This window comes from Nesoenas mayeri (genome assembly GCF_963082525.1).
Source record: "Nesoenas mayeri genome assembly, chromosome: 12".
NCBI lineage: Eukaryota > Metazoa > Chordata > Aves > Columbiformes > Columbidae > Nesoenas > Nesoenas mayeri.
Window position 1 is genome coordinate 8,120,533 of NC_137547.1, and position 21,917 is coordinate 8,142,449.

The following is a 21,917-nucleotide window of genomic DNA, read 5'->3' on the forward strand; positions in this document are numbered from 1 at the left end:
CCCTCAGCACCCTGTCCCAGCGTTGGTTCCCCCAGCCGGTGGGTGCACGGCAGCTCCCAGAGCAGGAGTGGGGCTCACGGAGCTGCAGCACCCATGGGGCTGCCCTGGCCAGAGGGGTGGGGGTTCCAGCCTCCATGGATAGTCCCCATCCCTCACCCAGAGATGGTCCCTCCGTGGGCACCCACCAGCAAGCGTGTGAGCGTGCAAGATGCCAGACTGGCAGCCCCAGCAGCCACAGCAGCCCCTCGGTACGAGCGCGGTGCCCAGGCAGGGCCGTGGAACAGCAATGGCTGCTGCCAGACCCTGGGGTGCACAGCTGCCTGTGCTGGGGGTGCAGACAGCAGAGCCCCCCTTGCTGGGGCCTGCGCTGCTGCCACCACCCCAAAAATGGGACGGTGAGCATGACACAGCTGCAGGATGGAACATGGCCAGGATGGCACCCAGGGGCTTCGTGTAGCTCCATGAGACATCACAGGCACAGGACTGAGCAAGTCTTTGTTTAATCTCCCACCTCGACCCATCAAGCCCACCCTCTCCAGGCTGTGGCTTCCTCCCCACTGGCACCCGCCGGTGGTGTCCTGGGGACACAGAGAGCCCATCCTCTCAGGAAGCCGCTTAGCCCTGATGCTGGAGCAGGAAGAGTTCATTTCTGCAGTCCTGGCACATGCTACGGCAGCACGACAATCTTCTTCTCCAGTGTCTGGGGGGGGAACAGGACCCTCCTCATCACCGTGTCCAGCTCCTCCAGTGCCAGCTGGGCATGCAGCACTGTCGCGCCGTCGGGTTCCGTCGTCACCACGTGCTTCAGCAGGCGGTACAGGTCCCGCAGGACGTCCCGCAACACCTGGGCAGAGTGGGCCAAACCATCAGCACCTGCTGGCATCTCACCCACACCCGCAACAACCCAAAACACAGCCCCCGGCGTGCCACGTCAGATTCGGTGCTGCCTCTTTCACTGATGCTGCCAGTGCCAGGACATGGCGGCACCACCACCACTGCGCTGCCCCCGGCACGAGCCCTGACCCTCCTGTGACCCAGCTTCTCCATGCACCAGCGGCACAGCAGTGTCCCCCCGGCACAGGGGCACGAGTGGCAGCTGGGACTCCAACTGTGGGGATTCCCACGGGGATCAGCCCTTTCCTCCCCAGGAGCTGAGTCCCAACACGCTCGTTCCTGGGAAGTGGGCAGGGAGGCCACGGCCCACGGAAAAAATGGGCATTTCCAAGGCAAATGAGTGACAAACACCTCCCACGGCTCCCAGGAGCTGGCACGGCCAAGCAGCACAAGGGGATGTCCCTGCAAAGTCCCTTTAGCCGCTGGCAGGGCCCCTGGGTGCGGGCGGCACAAGCCAGAGATCCTGATCCCATCAACATTCCCTGGAAGCTGCCTGGGAAGGAGCCCCCGGGGCTGTCCCCGAGAACACCATGCCCTGCCCGGGTACACCCGGGGGCCTGGCAGAGGCTGTCCCAGCCCTGGGGACAGGACCCACCTCCGTGGCCTTGTCGCTGAGCCCCCGCAGCAGCAGCACCACCACGTGCACGGCGGCTCTTCGCACCTCAGCCTCGGGATCCATCTTGGCTATGGCCGTCAGGCAGGAGGTGACCTGCGGGGATGGCATTGTCAGCAGGGGGCACGAGGGGATCCCCCAGAGCAGCTGTCCACAGTGGAAAGATGAGGACAGGACCCCCACACCCCACCCAGGGCAGCTGCACTCCCCCCTGCCTGCCCCTAGCCCCCCAGATTGGCTTTCTGTGGGTCACGGAGCAGCCCTCCCTCTCGCAGGGGCTGAGCGACACACAGACACCTTGGAACGCTTTATAAAAAGCAGGCAACATCGAAGGAAGCTAATTCGACCCCTGGCAGTGACAGCCAGGAGAATTAGCAGAGCCAGCGCCTGCCTGAAATAGCTGCGTGTGGTGTGTTGGCATCACGCCAAACGCTGCCGGTACCCACTGGTGCCGAGCGGGGACCCGCGGAGAAACACAAGTGCCGCATCCCCAACGTCTCCTGTCCTCCCTCCTGCGCCGGGAGATACAGAGGGCAAAGCTCCAGCTGCAGGGGGGACACAGATCCGCCAGCTCCAGGACTGCCAGACTGTGACACCAGCGGCTCCCAGTGAGACACCCCACCCTCCAGAAAGAAGAGCCCCGGGAGCCAGGACCACAACTCCAGCAGCCCCGGGCACCCCCCAGATATCAGCTGCCTGGTGATAATAGGAATGGTAACGAGGTCTCATTAACTCATTAAGCAGGAGGAGGTGCCCCGGGCAGGTGCTAACTGTGCCCCCAGGTCTCCTCCTGCAGAGCCATTGCACCGCCTGGCCTTGGGCTATCGCTTCTCTGCACAAGAGACAACTTTCAGCCCTAAAAATCACAGTGAGAATCTCCTGAGAGTTTGCTTCAGGTCCAACAACTTTTCTACTCTCTGATTTCAGTAAATACTCCCCACGTCCTTTATGGAAACCCCAGGCTGCTGTATCCCCAGCAGCGAGCCCTCAGCAACCCTGCCATCCACTAACAAACTGCCCTTCGTTAAGGAGCGATGGCCCCGTGGCCCCCAGGGACCGAGCAGTACCTCCTGGACGATGGGGCCCAGCTGGAAGCCCAGGTGCTGGCAGAGCTCGCCCAGGTTGGAGAGGCTGCTGGCCCGCAGTGCAGCCTCAGGGGCCCGCGCACCGCGCAGGAAGGCCTGGACCAGCGGCTCCCGGTGCCGGAACACCATGTCCCCTGCAGGAGAGAGCGGAGCAGCACGTCACGGGCAAGGGACAACCCCAGCCCCGTCCTGCCCGAGTCCCCGCTCCAGGAGGAGCAGGCAGACCGCAGCACCGGCCAACAGCTGGGTGCAACATCTGGAGTGTGGCTTGTGCCCAGCATGGGACCCGCTGTGACGCCAGGGAGGACACTGTGGTGCAGCCCCCGGGGCGCTGGCAAACCCCTTCAGCACACACTCCCGGCAAAGATCTTTGTCTGGGGCCACTCGGTGAGTCCCACAATCCACCCCCGCTCCCGCTCAGAGTGGCCACAGATCCTGTACAGAAACAATGTGCGAAGCCCAAGTTCTCACCTAATTCAGCCGCACAAACCCCCACCCAATTAGCGTGGGGAGGTGTGAGCCGCCTAATTAGAGGCCGATGCGCAGAGCCTGTGACTGGCATGCAGGATCGCCCAGCGCAGGAGGCGCAGGCTGAGCAGCTAACGGGTTTGCAGCAGAAGCGAGTTGGGTGTGTGCGGGGTCTGCGAGAGCCCCGCGCAGCGCTCGGCCCCGTGGGGCTGCAGCTGGGGGAGCAGCTCAGGACAGGGCTGCCACGCACATCCCGCCACGCTGCCCACGCCAGCTCATTGCTGGGCAATAGGTGCTGCTGCAAAACGGGAAAAAAGCCGCTCCAGTGGGATGGCAGGCAGGACTGGGGACGAGGACAGGGCAGGAGGGACATGCATTGGTCCCCAGGCAGTGGCAGGAGAGCTCCGAAAGGCAGCAGCGCTGCTGCACAGTGCAGAGTGTTTCTAGAAGCACTAGATAAACCCTCGCTCTCGAATCCTGAAACTTTGCAACAAAAACAACTTCATGCGATCTGTTCTATAAATATGCAGGCGAGCCAGGACGTGCCGGAGCTGCTGCCCGCGGCAGAGGCACCGCGGCGTGGGGGAGAGCTGCGGTGGAGGCCGTGCCGGCCGTCCTGCTGCCAGCTGTGCCGCCGGCAGCTGCCAGGGAAACCCGGCTGCAGAGCTGGGCATGGTGAGGGCTGGACACACGGACATCGCCTGGGGCTGCAGAGACCACGAGGCTCCACTGCTGCTCACATGGGCTCTGCGGGGAGGTGATGGGGCTGTGGCCCATAGGATGCCCCATCTCCATCCCAGCAGCAGGGCAGGGCTGTGGCACAGCCTGGTCTGGGGAACACCAGCCCTGGCAGGATGCCGGTAGAGCTTGGGGATGAAGCTGCAGTGGCTGTGCCCTGCTCCGGCAGGCCCAGCAGCCAAGGAAGTTGGCTTTGCCTTGGCCAACAAAACACCTGGACAGTGACCGGGAACCGACCCCTGCCCAGGCTGTTCCCACTGGCCTCTTCTCTACTGGAAAATCAGACAGGCGTTTGACTCGTGTCCCAATGGTGGCTGCTGGAAAGGCCTCATCCAGCTTCTACCCCTCAGCTCTGCATGTCTGGGCGCTTCCCGGCAGCCTCTGAGCCCAGCGCTGCAGCCAAGGATTGGTGGGCTGCTGGCAGGACCCACTGCCCCGCTCCTGCCCACCAGCAACCCCTGGCCAGCCACCTTCAGCCGCCAGCCCCCACGGTGCGGTCCTGGGAGCTGGTTCTTGCCTCCAGACATCAAGAGCCCCCAATAACATCAGCTCCCAGACCTGGTGCCGTGGCAGAGAGCAGCGAGGGGGCGAGCGGTGCCATGGCTGCCGGCATCGCCAGCACTGCCACGGCCATGGCTGCGGACTCACCCAGCGCCCGGGTGACGCGCATCAGCACCTCGCCCAGCTTCATCCGGGTGACAGTGGCTGCAGTGTCCTCGGTGCCCTGCGCCAGGACACCGTACTGCGCCAGCAGGATGGGCAGGATCCGCTCTGGGTACTCGCTGGAGAGCAAGGACACGCCTGGGGAGAGCAAGGGAGAGAGTGGGTCAGGGCCAGAGGCAAGGATGGCACCTGTCACCCCAGTGCAGCTGTCACCCGCAGGACCCCTGCAGCACCTCAGCCCCACGGTGCAACCCCTGCACACAGAGCCGCAGCACCAGGTCCGGTTGGGTGCCAAGCTGAGAAATAAATAACTTAGCAGCTGGCAGCAGGTGCCCACTAATTGCTGCTGGTTAACGTTCCTCGAGGGAGTGCTGACTCGGCACGCTGGCCATCAAACGCTGCCGGGCTCGCCTGTGGGCTGGCCCAGTGTCAGGGCAGCTGGTACCGCCAGCGATGCTCGGGTGCAGCCCCCAGCTCCCTGCCACCGGGCACACACCGCTGGGGCATCCTCGTCCTTGCCAGGGCTCCAGAAATCTCCCGGCTTTGCCCAGCCCAGGCTGGGAGCCAGAGCCCAAGTGTACCCTGAGCAGGCCATGTCTCCCCAGGGACAGGGAGGGCTCAGGCCCTGGCACGGGACATGTGCCAGGCTGTGCCGTGGGGCTCCACCAGCCCTCTAGAAATGTGGCCTGGGAGTGAGTGCTGGTCTTCCCAGGTGGTTGGCCCCTCTCTGATATGGAACTGCAGCTGCTCTCTGGGGAAGAGCGGCAGCGGCTGCCCTGGCAGTGCCCGGCGCTGAGTCAGGCCGAGCCCCGGCTCCCCTGCCCTCCAGGAGCTGCCGCCTTCACCTCCAACCTCATTCCCCAGTTATCGGAGGATGCCTGGCATGGGTTACCCTCTGCAAACCCAGGCATGTCCAGCAGGGCAGCGACCTCTCCTCCAGCATCTCCACACCAGAGCCCAGCTCAGTGATCCTCTAAAGTGCCGCGATAGCCGGCACTGGTCCCAGCCCTGGCATGGCTGCTGCAGCGGGAAGCCCACCTGGCACTGCCACTGGCACCGCACATAGCACATCGCAGTGCCACCGCCAGCGCAGTGCGGGCCAGGTGAGTCACCACCACAAGGAACCGCGTCAGGGTTAATCACACCCGCAGCCGGGCTGCGAAACACAGAGGCAGCTGCAGCCGGTGTATTAATCACCCGGGGACGGTTGAAGCATTTGTGTCTCACCTGTGGGGCAAGGACAAACCCGTCCCACTCAAGACCGTACAGGCAGAGGGAAGCACATCGATAAGCTCCTTTTCCCGCTGACGGTTACTGACCCAATGGCAGCTGTAGCTCCCGGCAGCGCTGGCATCGCTTTGGGTCATGGGAATGGCACCTCGTGACCTGCTGGCACAGCCACCACACAGGATACCCACCCCCAGCCCGGCCACAGCTCTGCTGCTCTCTGCCCTCACTGCCCAAACCCCCCCGGTACAAAACCCTCTCCTGAGAAGCACCAGCGCTTGGCCCGGCTGGGCATCGCTCACCTTGGATGGCCGACAGGTAGACGAAGGCGTCCTCATGCTGCAGGTTCTCCAGGAACACCTGCAAGGAGGGGAACACCATCAGCCCTGGCCCCGTGCCAGGCGGCATCACACAGGCAGCCCTGCTCCAGTGCCAGCGAGGCTGAGGGCTCTGATAACACAGACCATCCCCAGTCCAGCCCACCAGACACTCAGCCGCAGCACTGGTGCAGGACGGGACCATGGTGGGAGCTGGTACCTGCAGCAGTTTCTCCTGCAGCCGCAACGCCTCTGGATCCCTCTGCGCGATCAGGCTGGCGAGATGGCGCAGGGCAGCCGCCCGGCCAGGGGGCTGTGGGTCGTACGCTGATACCAGCAGCTCCTGTAGCCCCCCTGGGGCTGGGCTGGTGGCACATGGGGCTGGAGCAGGACTCGTGGTGCTGGGCTCCCGGCTCATGTTCTGCTTGTCGCTGCTCTTCCCAGGAGCCGAGGGGCCGTTGTGGCCACCCCCCAGGCTCGGGGCTCTGTCGGGGACACCAGCAGGAGTCTGCGCTCCCATCCCTGGCTTCTTCCCCAGCACACTGCCGGCAGCAGCACCCACCGTCGCGGGGGAGCAGGCACCGTGGGTGCAGATGGCGATGCGCAGGTCGGCGGCCAGCTCCTGGGTGAGGGGCTCGGGGTAGGTGCGGGACAGCTCCTCCAGCAGTGGCACCAGCCGCTGCAGCACCGCAAAGTCACCGGATTGCAGCTGTGGGGGGAAGAGAAGCAGTGCTGCCACAACCGCAATGGGGGTTCACTCCCCAGGGTGCTCCTGGCAAGGCAGTTGCAATCTGCTCCCAGGCTGCAGTGCCCGATGGGGAGAAGCACCTGCTCCAGACTGGGTTTAACTGCTGCAGCAAAACTGGGGCCATAAGATCTGAAGAGTGATGCTTTAGGGGAGATTTCAGGGGAGGTTTTGGGTGATTGTGTAAAAAACCCTTAGCCACTGGAACCCGAACAGCTTTGGAGCGACCTCCAAAACCTTGTGTGTTCAATTTGCCAAGGTAAGCTGCTCCCGCTAACACTGGAGCACGCCTGGGAGGGGGCCTGTTAGAGCTGTGAAACTCTGGTTTTATTTTTTCTCCAACTGAATAATGTTCTTTTCCCAACGTTAGGAATTTAGCAATAAGACACAATAAATTATCTTTTTCCATTAAGAGTTGGATTTTCCTTTGGGCAAATCTGGGGATGAAGCAACCCCAGCAGCTCCATGATGTGAAATGGCATGATTGCAGAGCCCTAACACACATGGGATCACTCGCTGTGTGACAGGGTAACGGAGCAAGGTACCATTTATATAGAGGATTTTCAAGAATGGTCAGTCCTTGAAACACCGTGAAGTTTACTGCGCTCCAGAGATGGAGTCGGGATGCAGAGGATGGACTACTGGCATTTAAAGATGCTCTGTGTGATTGTGCTGCTCTGTCAGTGCCCTCTCAGCAGTGGATTTTTGGATTATAAATGAAATAAATGGGCTCTCACGGGTGCCCTGCCAGGAACCCTCAGCCAGCACCCTGGCACTGCTCTGAGGAAATTCTCTGGGGTTAAAGGGGGACACAACCCAGGGAGGCACCAGAGCCCAAAGCACCAGGAGCAGCAGGACTGTGCTGGTCCCCCCTCCATGCACCCCCATGTGTGCCCCCTCACCTGCACGGCCCCACCGAGCATGGCAGCCACCAGCCCCATGGCCATGGCCAGGGTCTGCGCCTCGGCCGCTGCGCCAGGGCCCCGCGCCGGGCTGGCACAGGCACGCTGCAGCACGGCCCCCACGAACTCCTGCACCTGCAGGGACAGCAGGGGACAGCGGTTAGCAGGGGGACATTGGGGGGTCCCTGGAGACAGCCGCTGCCTTCAGCTCTCCCTGGCTTTGCAGCTATTTGAATTTTTCCAGCCCAAAAGCCTTTCTCCAGCACAAATTCTTCCTGTTTCCCTGTGGTCACCCCTCGACCTGGACAAGCTCCCACTGACACATGTCACTTATTTTGTGATTTTCTCACAATACTTGTTTTTTCCACTCAAGCCCATAACAACCCTGCCAGGCATCAGCCTCCTCGACACTTGGCACCAAACCCTGGGATTCTCAGTCTTCTAACAGAGCTTGAAATTAGGGAGTTTATTTTCTCCCGTGCCTTTGCCAGCTGGGAAGGTGCTGGATCAGAGTTGCTCCTACGTAACCAGCACGCTGCAAAATAAGAGGAACTATTTTGCTCCTATGTCAGAAAAGAAAGCACAAGGGCAACAAGGTACTATTGCATGAAACTCCACATTTCCAGCCTCCAGGGCATGGGCACTGGGTGCAAAGCATTTCCTCATCAGCAGAGGAGCTGATTGCTGCCAGCTTCCTTAGAAACATCTCTGCTGCAGCTGGGGGGCTGCGGAAAAGGCTTCGGGACCTTCTGGGATGGTTAGTCCCGAAATGAAATGCCGTCAAACAGCAAGAAGAGGGAGTAAAAACAAGTGTCAGAACATCTGCTCTCACAAAACAATGAAATGCAAGCTGAACGGGTTGAAATTCTATTTAATGCACAAAAAACAGGAACACCATGCATAAATAATCTACCAGTAGATAGTGACTGAGAAAAAACACAAAGCTAAAAAAACACCCTAATCAAGAAGGAAAGAAAAAACATCCTAATCTAGAAGGGAAAAAATGCCTGAAAAATAAAACACTGGAGCATGTTTCTGTCCCACGCGGGAGGAGAATCAAGCAATTCTCATGAAACTCAGTTGGCAAGGGGTGGAAAAGGTAAATGAAATCCACTGTGCAACTGAGGGGTCCACAGCTGCTGCCACCTCCAGGGTCTGGTTTTGGAGAGTGATCCTGCTCGCTCCAACCCCGTTATGCACAAATCCACACTCCAGAGTGCCCAGAGCAAGAAAACATCCCCGGGGGAGCCCTGTGCTGCAGAACCTGCTCCAACGCAGCTCTGTTGCTGCCGGCCCAGCGCAGGAGTGCTCCCCAAAACCCAGCCCAGGAGGAGGCACAATGGCTTTTTTACCTGCGTTTCTTTTTTGGTGGCTGTTGCTTTTTAGCCCGGACTCACAGCTGGACCCAGACCTGGGAAAATCCTCCCCCTTTTCCCACCTGAATTTCTGACGCAGGGCGCAGGGCCGGTTCCGCACAGGTGGGTGAGGATGAAGCTGCTGTGGGGACAGCGGCTTCGTCCCCCCCGTCACTGCAGAGCACACAACGGCTCCTTTGTCCCCGAGAGAAAATTGAGGAAACCTGTGCGAGCAGTGACCGCCTCTGCTCGAGCCAGTCATGGTTAACTGGCACAACCAGGTCACGGAGGCAAAAACACAACTAGGATGAGGAAATCACACCATGGACCGGCTGGGGGGCACCGCGGCGCCCAGCAGCCAGCACGGTGTGGGACAGCCGAGCGCTGCGGCAGCGTGGGCTCAGGTGGGCAGAGATCCTGTATTTTAACAACCCTGTTTGGTACCAGGTTCAGGGAGCCCCAGCTGGCCTTTCCAATTACAACATTTAATACATTTTGCAGCTGCCCATTCACAAGCACCAGCTGTATCAGCAGTTACACAAGCCCGATGACTGCGCACACCACCTGGTGAGGGTGTCCCAGCAGCAAAAAAAAAAAAAAAAGGGAAAAGCTACAAACTGCCTATTTGGGGACAAGGGGCCAGCAGGACATGGCAGTGCTGTTTGTCTGGCTGGCAGCTCGGCTACCACAGCTCCTGGAGGCGGTCGCTGAGATGTGTCAGAAAAAACAGGTACCGACACCACGGACAGGCAGCAAGTGCTGGCTGGAGAGGTCTGTCAGGTATGGATGTCTTTAAACTTGGGATTAAATTTTGCTTGAAATAAAGATGAGAAGCTGGTAAATTGGAGTTGGGATTAACACCCTGACCACTCTCTTGGCTTTTAACACAAAACCATGGACAGAAATGCAAAGATGTCCCTGGGCTGCTCCCTCCTACCTCTGTAGCTGACTCTGTCCCTCCTGCTGGCACCGAGACACTTGTGACCAAATCAATCACTTTTCCTGGCGATGCTCTAGCTTTCTCCAGCTGTTTCTCAGCCACCATTTCCCTACAGCCCAGAGCTCAGTTTTTGCCACGCTCTGGCTACTGATCCCCCATCACCAACCTGAGCAATATTTGTGAACACGGTGTCTGAGACGCTCTCGCACAGCGTGGCCACGAGCTGCAGGACCAGCAGGTTCCTGCCCTGTGCAGCGCGGAGCTGCTCCAGCTCCAGCAAACTCCCCCCAGGCACCGCAGCTGAGCTCAAACCCGCCTCGTCCTCCGCAGCCACACGAGTCAGCGCCTGCCGGGAAGGAAGCGCAGGGAGAGGCCACGGTTACATAGAATCATAGAGTCATTGTGGTTGGAAGAGACCCTCAAGATCATTGAGTCCAACCATAACCCAACCCCGGCACTACCCCACGTCCCTGAGAACCTCATCTCCAGTCTGTTCAACCCCTCCAGGGATGGTGACTCCACCACTGCCCTGGGCAGCCTGTTCCAATGCCCAACAGCCCTTTCCAGGAAGAAATTGATCCCAAGATCCAACCTCAACCTCCCCTGGTGCAACTTGAGGCCATTTCCTCTTGTCCTGACGCTTGTTCCTGGGGAGCAGAGCCCGATCCCCCCTGGCTCCAAGCTCCTTTCAGGCAGTTCAGAGATCAGAAGGTCTCCCTCAGCTCCTGTTCTCCAGGCTGAACCCCCCAGGTCCCTCAGCTGGACGGGGCTCTGAGCAACGTGACCTGGGTGAAGATGTCCCTGCTCATGGCAGGGGGTTGGAAAGGTGCCTTCCAACCCAAACTACAATATGTGCCCAAGCAGAGATGTGCCTGCCCTCACCTTCAGGCAGCAGATGAAGAAGTCCCCAGCCAGCCCGCTCTTCTGGCAGTGAGACACAAGCTCCACCAAGTTCTCCACACGGCACTGCTCCGAGGAAACCTTCTGGTACAAGGCCTCATCTTCATCACTGAAACAGGTCACCGTGTCACCAACAACGTACCCAGACACCCCAGGCCCAGCTCTAAGCCACTCCTGGTGAGGTGAGATCCTGCTTCTGCCTTCTCGTGAAAACCTCCCTCCACAGTGCTACCAGAAAGAGGGAGCCTGGAGGCAGCGGAGGCAAACTACTGCTCCTTTCATTTAGTCTACGTGACCACGCACTCAGTTTATTTATTAACCTGCATTAATTAAAGGAATAACATTAATAGAAGCCATGAGCGCAAAACACAGGTTTAATCCAGCTGTTCTAATGGGATCAGCACTGGCTAATTCATTCAGTGGTCATGGCCAGAGGAGCAGGACAGAAAAGCACAGAGCCACTGCCGTTAAGTGCTAATTTCAAAGCACACCCAGTTTAACCAGCGCAGACCTCAGGGCAGACCTCCTTCTAATTCAGCTCAGGAACAGATTGAAATGAAACCGAAACAAGCGTGTTTGTAGGGGGTTTGTTGTGGGGGCACACAGCTCCTGGGCACTGCCTTGGGCTCCAATTAACAGCCACCCCTCATTAAACCAAAGTCAGGCTGTGGAATAGGTCGTTTTCGCAGCTGGAGGCTAATGGCTGCCGTTTATTCCCCACAGGGCCAAGCTCTGCCACTGCTTGTAGAGACCATCTGTGAGAGCGGGAAGGGAGCTCGGTCGCTGGCATTGCCGCGAGGCCTTGCTGTGACGGTGCCACCTGTGCCTGAGGGATCCCACTCACTCCATGCAGCCACAATCCACCACGGCACAGGCTGAAGCACAGAAGATGACGGAGCATGTCCCTTTCCCAGACACCACATAGATGGGACCTGGGACAAGCACACAAAGCAGAGGCTAATGCTCAGAGTGTGCTGCTTCTCAGGAGTGAAAGTCAGAGCTCTGCACCATGTATAGGGAACTGGAGCTGTGTGGAAGCGTCTCCTGCCTGAGCTTGGCACAGATGGACAACTACCCGGGGGGATGAGACCGTGCTGGGACAGCACCCGCAGCCCGTGCTCACAGAGGCTCTCTCTGCCAGGCATTCTGTGAAAACCCCGCGTGCTGGATGATGCCTGGGGACACCCCCACACCCAGCACCGCCCAGCAGCACTCACCTGATGGGCTCCTCCACCACGATGGCAGCACCACCCTCGCTGCCCGCACGGAACCGGCACTGCGGGTGCAGGGCGCACACGCTGCTGCTCAGCCCGGCGAAGCCTTCCAGCACGGCCAGCGACGCCTCCCGCTCCGACTTCTCCAGGAACCACAGCAGGATCTCCTGGCACGGGGAGCTGGAGAAGACACGGTGGTGACATTGCTGTGCCCACTGCAGCCCCCCCACACCCCAGCAGGACCACAGGAAAGACAAGAGGGATCTGGAGTGAACACGGATGCTCCTTGGGCCAAGAGAGAGACTGGGAGAATTGGAGTGTTCAGCTGGAGAAGAGAAGCTCTGGGAAGACCTTACTGCTGCTTTTCCATTCTTAACAGGAGCCAATAAGAAAGATGGGGACAGACTTTTCAGCAGGGCCTGTTGTGATAGGACAAGGGGTGATGGTTTTAAACTAAAGGAGGGAGATTCAGGCTGGACATGAGGAAGAAATTGTTGCTGCTGAGGGTGGTGAGAGCCTGGCCTAGGTTGGCCAGAGAGGTGGTGGATGAACCATCCCTGGAGACATCCCAGGCCAGGCTGGACGGGGCTCTGAGCAACCTGAGCTGGTGAAGATGTCCCTGCTCATGGCAGGGGTGGCACTGGATGGGTTTCAGAGGTCCCTTCAACCCAAGCCATCCTGAGATTCTATGACAGCTCCAGCATTTCTGTCATTTTACAATGGGACCAGCAGCACATCCTGTCCTTCTGGCGTTCCCAGATGGAAGGATCTGGGTCCTTCAGGATTTCAGGCTGGTGAGGAGGGGAGTGCTGTCAGAACAGCGTGTCTGTACACGGACAGGCTCTGCACGCACTGCCCGGCACTTCGGGCCAACATGACAAAGCACAGAGCTGTCAGCTGGGCCAGGGAGGAGGAGGAAGGAGAGGGGGAGCCCTGGAAGATGGCACGGAAACTCCTGCCAGGGAAAGATGCAGGTTAATGAGGTGCAGCAGCAGCGCTGTGCCAGGGGTCTGAATATCCGAATGTTTCCAGGCAGCTGCAGTTTTAGCTACCCCTGCCAAATTCCTCTGCAAAGAGAGAGGCGAGCAGCAGCGCTGTTCATGCAGCAGCAACATTAACTTGGCTTGTTTGATGAACTTGCCACAGTGCTCTCTGCTCTTTGAAGTGATTAATGACGTCTTTAATAACAGCAGAGGCTGTGTCTGCACAGACCATTCAGGGAAAGCCTCCAGCACCCACATGCCAGAGTCACCAAAGTGTAAACCCACCAGGAGTGTATTTACTAGGTTGGCCCAAACCCAGTGCAGCCCAGGGAAAGCCTGGGAGCAGAGACAGAGGAGAGAGGGGAGAAGGGAGAGGGGAAAAGGGAGACAGACAGCACCTGGTCACCACTGTCCCTGTCACTGTGAGTGACACACGTGGTGCTCACCATGGTACATCAGTCACGGGGGAGCAAGAAGAATGCTCTGGTATTTCCAAAAGTCAGCAGTCAAGCTGTTTTATCCATTTTTTTTTAATCTAAATCCTGGATACACAGATTGTTCCAACACCCAGCCAGGTCCCAGCATCACTGTCTCCACCCATGACCACAGTTCCCACTCCTTGGTGGGGACTAAGAGTTAACCTGTGCTCCCAAGGTGCCCGCGAGTCACATCTGCCTCTGCACCCAACATTTTGGCTTCAGGGAAACCAAAAACTACTGCGAAAACTGCTTCCCCAGGCACAGGCCTGCCAGGAAGGTCGCGCACCGTGCCTGTGCCTGCGGTTATTGCCTGCTTTGAACGAGAGCTCTCCAGGGTGAGAAAACTGGTCTCAGCTTCTGTACATGCCCATGGAGAGCACATCCTGTGGCAGAGGGCAGAGCGGGGAGCATGAAACCCCAGAAGAAGTCGTGCACAATCCTTCCTTACCGTAAGTATGACACACTCTGCTTGGCGAAAGAATAGAGGGAAAAAACCACTCCCAGGACTGACTGTAAGGATCCCAGCAGCAGGCTCGAGCTGTCATTCCCAACCACATACACCTACAGAGAGAAGAGCACGGGGGGGAGAGTCAAACATCTGCGTGGAGCTGAGGGAAGGACAGAAACCACGTCTCTGCGCAGCACAGCTTGCAGAGGGTTTGCAGCCTCTGTTCCTTCAGTCTGGAGCCTGTTTTCCCTGATTATGCCTTGTCCTGTATTAAAACCAGCCTTCAGCAGCATCTTTCTCCAAGCATTTGCGTAACCGCAGCTTGGCTCCAAGGGACAGGAACAGCTCAGTTGGCGATTTGGGAACTCTGCTGCTCAGGGGTGAGGGCTTGTATTACAGAGAGGTGCAACAGGCGCCTCTGAATCAGGAAATCTTTATGGAAATACCGCACCTAGAACCAAATCTCAAACACAGAGATCAGTCCCACACAGGACAGTGGGGCTGACGGGTTGCGGGGGCTCCAAGGAGGCTGTGGGGGCTCCAAGGAGGCTGTGGGGCCACACTCCTCTCCTCCATCCCACCCTCCCGAATGGCTGTCCCTGCCCTCCCCACGCAAACCACTGCAACCAGCTCAGCACACACGGGTCCCACCTCGTTGACAAACACTCACAGAGCTTTATAACACCGTGTTTCCTTTTCAATCCTTTGAATTGAATTGTCCAAAACTAAAAGCCAGGTGAGATGCTTTCAGTCAAAGCCGTAACGCTGGGAAAACTCGGTTTTGAGGGTTTACTCGGGGTTGTTGTGCCCAGGTCCTCACTCGAGCAGGCTCCATCTCACCTCGCTACTTTTTTTTTTTAAAAAGGGGGGAAATAAAGTCTTTTCACAAGTTCTCCAAGGGACTTCCAGCAGCATCTGCTCCGAAGATGCCATCCCTTGTCCCTTCACCCTACACCTCCCAGATGCACCATGGCTGGAAGTGTCCTGGGGATAGACCAAGGAGCTTTTCTCGCCTGTTGCAGGCAGTGTGACAACCCAGGTAGGAGGGAGATTCTCCTGATAACATTCTGCCCTGCTGTATTGATGCAAACAGATCTTTTTTCCTGTGCTAATCCCTGTGGAGCCATTCTTCCTAACCAGAACCTTTTGTACACAAAGCCTCCCTGATGAAGCCCCAAGGACGGTTTCCTGCTCGGCATCAAATGACACTTGCCAGGCAAGAAACCCTGGCTGCTCCCAGGCCTCCAGAATTACACCGTTAAGGAGGGATCCGCCCCAAACCCCCCAGCACTGCACTGTGAACCACAGAGCAGCCCTGCAGACCAGTCTCTGCCTGCCAGCTGGTTACAACAGCTCATTCCGACGCAAAATACTACAATCCCAGCATTTAAGAGCTTAGCCTGCCTAGGGGCATGCCAGTAAGCAAGTCACCGGCTTCTGAAAATGGAATTCCTGGGCTGGAGATGTCCTTCTGGGCTGGAACGTGCAGCTGAGAGCTGGGCAGCTGTCCGGGCAGGCAGTGGAGCCAGCAGTGTGGCACTGGTGATACTGGTGGGAACGGCAGGTAAAAGGAGCTGTGAGGGGAGCTTTCAGAAGAGCTGCTTGCACAGAATTACCCAAAACCAGGGATCTCTCCTCTCCCCCAAATGCCAGAGCCAAGGTCTGTGCTGCTGAACACCTGCGTGTCGCTGCGAGGGAAACCTTGTGCGATGGGTCTGCACAGAAGGTGCTAAACCTGCACCCCCCTGCCCACAGGACATCTCCTCTATCACAGAAGATGGTCTGTTATTGGCAAAGCCAGAGCATTTATCCAAAGAGACCCAAGTTTCCTTCCATTTTCCTGAACCCTTCCCATCTCTCCTGCCCTTCGGCAAACTCTCCTGCACCCCAGCAGCCCCTCTTGCTTTGGTCACCAGACACACCAACCAGCTCTGAGTCCCACCACCACCTCCAGGCACCATCCTGCAACCCAAGCAGCTGGAGGATTATCCACCCACAGCCTTAAAATTAACTTCATGCACACAGAAGCTCATGTGTCATGGGGTTCAGTTCAAAGTGATCTCTGCAAAACAGGCTGCTGATTTTTCCTTACTTATCAATTTACCTCATTTGCCCAATGGGACTAGACAGACTGTGATGCCTTGAGCCCCCTGACTGATATTGGCAGGGGAAGATGAACAGCTGGGGACACCCCATGGGGGCCAGCTGCAGTGTCCCCAATATTCCTGGGACACCTGACGGGAGGACACAGCCACCAACAGTGTCCTCCCTACAGCTGAGGCACTGTCCACCCTCCCTTCCCCAATTGCTCTGACAGTTCACCCAAACACAACAGTCCTGTCGAAGCTGCACAGTTTAGCAATGCTCCAAGTCTTGCTGCAGCTCATGGAAAAAGAGGATATGAGAGCACCGTGGAGACTGCTGGCTGACAGGGCACTGCTCAGACCCTTCCTGCTTTGACATACCAAAAAGAAACTGGAAAAAAATAGAAGCAAGAGCTCACTGACATCTCACAGAATGTTTTGGGGTGAGAATTCCTGAAAGGATTCCAGCAATGCCTCTGGTAACCAGCATAAAGCTGCAGTCCCACCAGTGCAGCACTGCATACAAGGTTATTCTGTGCAGCTCTCGGCTTCACCGCAGCATCGCAACTGCAGGAGACGCTGGTCTGTGCCACGGTCCAACACACACACTGAACTGCTCAGAAAGTCCCAAACCAGCTCATTCATAGTTCCCTTGCCTACCCTCACGCCTAAATCAGACATGATACCTTGAGCACATCTTCCACACATGTGCTGAGCTCGGCCTCTGTCACCAGCACGGTCCCTGCTGGTAAATCTTCCACTGACAACTCTGAAAACAAAGGGCACAAATATCAGCACCCTCACACACCGAAGGGTCTACAGCAGAACAACAACCCCATAGTGTGCAGTGCCAGAAAGAACTTTGATGGGTTTCTTGCCTTCCTGCCCTCCATCAGCACTGCACAGGAATGATGAGCCCTCATTAGCAGTGCTAAATGTCACTGTGGTGTTGTAAACCCCGCGAGGTTACAGGCAAATCAAAGCAGACCACAACTTCTGGCTGGATTATTCCCCAGAGAGCTGCTCGGTCAGTATGGGGAACCGATGGCTTCCGCCTGGAAGCCCAAAACGAGACTGTCAGACTGGGAGAGTTTCCCAAAAATCAAATGGCAGAAGCCCCACTACTTGGCTGTTACACTACAGTAATTTGACCCAAGTGCTAATAAATACGGTGCATGCAGACGTGTTCACAACTGACAGCACTGGGCTGGCACGCTCCACAGCCCAGCCACCAGCCTGGGAAAATCCTGATGGAAAGACAGAGATCAGCAAGAAGAGAAACCAGCCCCTTCTCAGATCGGGAGCTTGGGGTACCTGCTGTCCCACACACCTGAGCCCAGCCACACCTGCTGAACCCGCAACACCTGATCCCAGCCATACCTGCTGTCCCCGCACAGCGCAGTAGCGGCGCCAGGAGTGGCCGCAGCAGGTGCGTCTCTGCCAGCTGAGGGTGCTCTCTCGCCATGGTGAGCAGCGTGCTGGTGGCCACTCGCTGGAACTGCCGCGCCGTCAGCTTGTCCTGGATGTGCAGCAGGTCCAGAATCTGAGGGAAAAATCCAGGATAAAGGAACAAAGATCAGCAGCCCCTCGGAAGGGGGGCAGGCCACCTCCTCGCAGCCATTGGTGGAGACAGAGCAGCCTCTTGCCTTCTGCTTTGCAGGACATTTTGGCACAATATTCCACATACAAAAAAGCTGCTCTCCTCCACACACGTGAATGTAGGATGCATTTCTGGGCTCAACCCAAAAGCCTGCACCACTCCCATCGCCAAAGGCTGGAAGCAAGAGCTCCATGGCAGAGAGCTCCTTGTGCTGCACAGCTTGTGCGACCAGGCAACGCTTTCCAGCATTTCAATCAAATATGGGAAATTCAAGAGTAGGGTGGAAACGTGTCCCACTGCCAGAGCAGCATTAAAAAACACGTCGTCCTGGCTCAAGGAGGCCACGCTCAAGCAGAAGCGACAATACCGATGCTTCCCAAGCCAGAAGCTGGTTCCAAATTCCCTGACGTGCTGCGGGGAGCACAGGACCCACCTGGGGACACACCAGCCTGTAGTACTCCTCGAGAGACAGGCACTGCTGCGGACAGGCAGCCAGAATCTTCGCAACCACATCGCATTTTCTCCAGTCCACGGCTGCGGCTTCAGTGCCAGCACCACCTGTCACAGCGGCAGAGAGCCCGGATCAGCTCAGCACAATAGCAAGGCCAGTTTTGGCTGAAGCCTGATGTTTCTGGCCAAAAATTGGATTTCTAGCTTCTGTTACTCTCTTTAGAGCAAGCATCTTTCAGGACATAACTGTATTTAAAGACAAAAGGGGAAAAATTATTGTCTGAGACATTTGATACTAGAAAACAACCTCTACCCAAGAGGCGGAGGGAGGGAGCTCATGCTTGGGTGGTATCATCAGGTTGGTATTGGCCAGAGGAGGCTTTTGCACGAAAAATAATGGATTTCAGCTTTTAAAGAACAACTATTTCCCTCCCTGGCAGGAAATGGAGGGAAGGGGAGCAACGCTGCTGAGCCCTGGGGCGGGATGGGTCTGACGGCACCTGCACAGCCCACAGCCCCGCACCAGCGCGGCTCCTCGGAACCGACCCCCTCGTGCACACAGGACATGCAGCTCCACAGAGGCACAAACAGATTAAACTAGCTCAGGGGCTTTCAGTCTGGACCTCAAACATGACACTGTACCCTGAACTTACAGCTTGTACGGTGGGAAAGCGTTCAGTTTAGGGGATGAGCACAGAGACAAAAACCTGTGTGTCACAGAGCCAGCCTGGCCTGACAAAATCTGTTTCCCATTTCCAGGCTCTGGGGGCACTGTTTCTCCCGAGCCTCTCCTGGGATGAAACATCCCAGACACATCACCACAGGCTCTTTAAATTGGCCGGCCAGGAAGCCAGGAGCAGTGTCAGAACACCCACTCACCGCCCGTTCCCTCCATGATGCCCCGAACCACAGCCTGGACCCCGCTGGGTCGCAGGAGCCTCTCGGAGAGCAGCTGCCCGCAGAGCCGCCGCAGCCACGCTGGGGCTCGTGCCAGCTTTGTCCCTTCCCCGGGAGCGGGAGGACTCTGAAAGGAAACAAAGGAACAAGCTAAGGAGCACATCTGCACAGTCCTGTGCAAACCCTCCTGACAGCAAACCACCCGCACCCTGCCCTGCAGGACTTTAACAGGAGCACACGACAGCGAAACCTTCAAATAAATCACTTCTTCATCCAGTGGCACAAAGCAAATTAGGGCTTAATGAGCAAGGCTAGCCTTCCCCAGAGCAGCCCCTCATGCAAAGCTTCCCTCCACTAATTAAAGTCCCTCAGGGCCAGGCAGCAGCTTTGCCTCATTACCAAAATGGTGCACAGGGGCTCCGGAGACAATTTGGGCTCCATGCAGGTAAGGGGTCTGCACCAGTGACCCCTGCCAGGGCCTGGCACAGAGTCAGGCGAGCAAAGCAATTGCCCCAGGACAGCACAGACAGCTCGGGGGGCTGCAGAACCACAAAGCGAGAGCTGGAATTGGGGAGCAAGGCTGGGGGAAATCAGCTCAGCTTTCGTTTAACTGAGAGACCCCCTTTTCTGTGTAACAGCCACAGCCTCTGGGACAGCAGCCTCTGCCTGCTGGGGAATCACGTGTGATCCCAGCCAGAGCACGGCCCTGCACTACGCTGTGTACACACCAGCAGCTCCTCGTGTCCTGGCCCTGAATGGTGACACAGCAGGTGGGCACACACCCACCCACAGCACTCGCTTGGAGCTGGGATGTGGTCCCTTCCCCGGGGACTCTACACACATCGTGCTAAGGAGATTCTCATCTCCTCCTCCCCAGTGCCAGCAGGTGGCCTGTGAAACAGCCACGAGCAGCAGCCGGTGCCGAGGCAGCACCTCCTCATGCCCTGGAGTGGAAAGGGGCAGGTTCTGGAACAGGAGATGCTTTGCTTGGCTGGGTGCAGTGGATTTAGCTGCCAAGACGGCACGTGCTGTGATGAGTCCCCAAGCTCAAATGCCCCTGTATGGCAGGGTTGCCGCTGCTGTGCGAGCGATGCACACCCATCAGCTTCACCCGTGCGCTCACGCGGTGCTTGGGGTTGGGGTGCTGCATCAAACTGGGTTTTAACACATAAGAACGTTTCCAGGAGAGCAGCAAACGCACCCTCAGGAGTGTGGGAACATGCAGCCCAGCCCTGCGGGCGGCAGCGCCCGAGTGCCCTGCGCCGGGTACCTGCTTGTGCCGGCCCTGCAGCATCAGCAGCTCTCGCACCGCCAGCGGTGGGTACACGCGGTCCAGGACGTGCCGCAGGGTTTCCCGGCACCGCGCTCGCTCTGCTTCCGAAACACCCTGTGGAAAAACAACCCCCGGGTGGTGAGGACGGCTCGGCCGGGTGCCAGTGCCCCTCCAGCCCCTAGCCAGGCTCCGGTCCCTTCTCCACATGGAGATTAATGTGCAGGGTTTGGGAGCTGCCACGGCTTGGTGAGCGGGAGCCCATGGGCTCAGCCATGGAGGGTGGCGAGAGGCTCTGGTGAGGCTGGTGACCAGCACGCTTGAGGCAGGGCCGGGGGCTGACACTGGTCCCAGGGGGCACGGACCTCACAAAGTGCAGGGGGGCCATGGCCCAGCACGCAGAGCCCGGCGAGCAGGAGGCCGAGGTGGCGGGCGAGCAGGGGCCCGCCCAGCGCGGGGTGCTGGGCCAGCTCGGCCAGGGCGGCAGCGGCGGCGTGGAGCCGGGCCCCGCGGGCGGCGGGCGGCCCCGCGGGCGGCCCCGGGCGCTGCCCCACGCCCGGCGGCAGGTAGGGCAGCAGCCCCAGCCCCACGGCGGCCCGCAGCGCCCGCGCCACCGCCCGGCCCTGCGCCACGCTCAGCGTGTCGGCGCTGGGCGGCGGCGCGGCCCCGGCCCCGGCCCCGCGGGCGGCGGGGGCGGCGGCGAGCGCGGCCAGCCGCTCCTTCAGGCACAGCAGCAGCGCCAGCAGCTCGCAGGCCGCGGTCCAGCTCGGGTCCGCCTGCCCCGCCGCCCCGGCGGCCAGCGCGGGGGCCCGCGCCAGCACAGCATCGCGCAGGCCGCGCAGCGCCGCCCAGCCCGCCGCCCGCCGCAGCCGCTCCTCCAGCTCCGCCGCGTTGCTGCGCAGCGTCTCCAGTCGTAGAGCGCTCTCCAGGCCAGGCCCGGCTTCGCCATCCCGCTCCCCGGGCCCGCTGGGCGGCCGCAGGAACAGCTCCAGCGCCTCCACCACCCGCTCCAGCTCCGGGCCCGGCTCGGGCTCCGCGCCGCCCGCCATCTTGGAGCCGTCCTGAGCGGGCGGCGCGTCACTGCTCGCCATCTTGGGAAGGGCGGCGGAGCGGGCGTTGCGTGGCTCGCTGCCGCCATCTTGGGGAGGTCGGGCACGGAGCAGGCGTGACGCCGCCCGTCGCCGCCATGTTGCGGCCGGAGCGGAGCGGTGGCCGGGCCGCCGGCCGGAGCGGTGCTGCAGCTCCGTCACGGCAGCTCAGGGCTCGCGTTCTTCCCAAGAGGGAGCGCACAGTGTCCGCCCGCTGCAGCCGCTGGTCCCGCTCCTCGCGGTGTGAACAGCACCCGCGCTGGCAGTCGCGTTTCGGGAGCGCTGCTGCACCCGCGCTCGCCCCGGCCCGGGCGGTGACAGTTCGCAGCTCCCGGGGAGAAAGCAGCAGTTGCAAAGCGCAGACGTTATCACCCCTCCTGCCCAGGGCTGTGGGGCCGGTGGTGCAAACGCTGTGCCAGGTCCTGAGCCACGTGTGTGTGACACCAGCCCGCGGCCCCTGGTTGTCCCGTGTCCCTCGCGGAGGCTCAGCGCAATGGGACAAACTCGGGATCTCGGGTGCTGCCCACAAACCGGGTGTTCACACCGATACCGTACAA

At 59.1% G+C, this 21,917-nt stretch overlaps 1 protein-coding gene across 2 annotated transcripts; it reads right to left on the minus strand.

Moving 5' to 3' along the window:
- Nucleotides 1–534: 534 nt before the first annotated feature.
- TANGO6 (transport and golgi organization 6 homolog) lies at nt 535–21,565 on the minus strand. Of its 2 annotated transcripts, XM_080351972.1 has the most exons (17): nt 20,638–21,565; nt 20,273–20,389; nt 18,985–19,129; nt 18,089–18,213; nt 17,436–17,598; nt 16,742–16,824; nt 13,972–14,084; nt 12,065–12,241; nt 10,830–10,956; nt 10,114–10,293; nt 7,653–7,787; nt 6,226–6,714; nt 5,991–6,048; nt 4,447–4,599; nt 2,575–2,726; nt 1,490–1,603; nt 535–844 (listed from the first exon to the last, which is right to left on the minus strand). In XM_080351972.1, exons 1-17 carry the CDS (start codon nt 21,361–21,363, stop codon nt 668–670), a joined length of 3,234 nt encoding a protein of 1,077 aa, XP_080208098.1. In that variant the 5' UTR covers nt 21,364–21,565; the 3' UTR covers nt 535–667. The 2 variants fall into 2 exon arrangements, 1 of the variants encoding a protein (XP_080208098.1); XR_013922705.1 differs by lacking the exon at nt 2,575–2,726 and having other exon boundaries at nt 706–844.
- Between the last annotated feature and the right edge of the window lie 352 nt (nt 21,566–21,917).

What these genes read in the sequence shown, in the direction of transcription:
- TANGO6 (XM_080351972.1), bottom strand. Translation starts at nt 21,363, where the DNA reads ATGGCGAGCAGTGACGCGCCGCCCGCTCAGGACGGCTCCAAGATGGCG. An exon ending in CATCATGGAGGGAACGGGCG is followed by an intron (nt 18,214 to 18,984) that starts GTGAGTGGGTGT and finishes CCGCTGTGACAG; the next exon opens with GTGGTGCTGGCACTGAAGCC. An exon ending in CTACCTGTCGGCCATCCAAG is followed by an intron (nt 4,600 to 5,990) that starts GTGAGCGATGCC and finishes TGCTCTCCCCAG; the next exon opens with GCGTGTCCTTGCTCTCCAGC.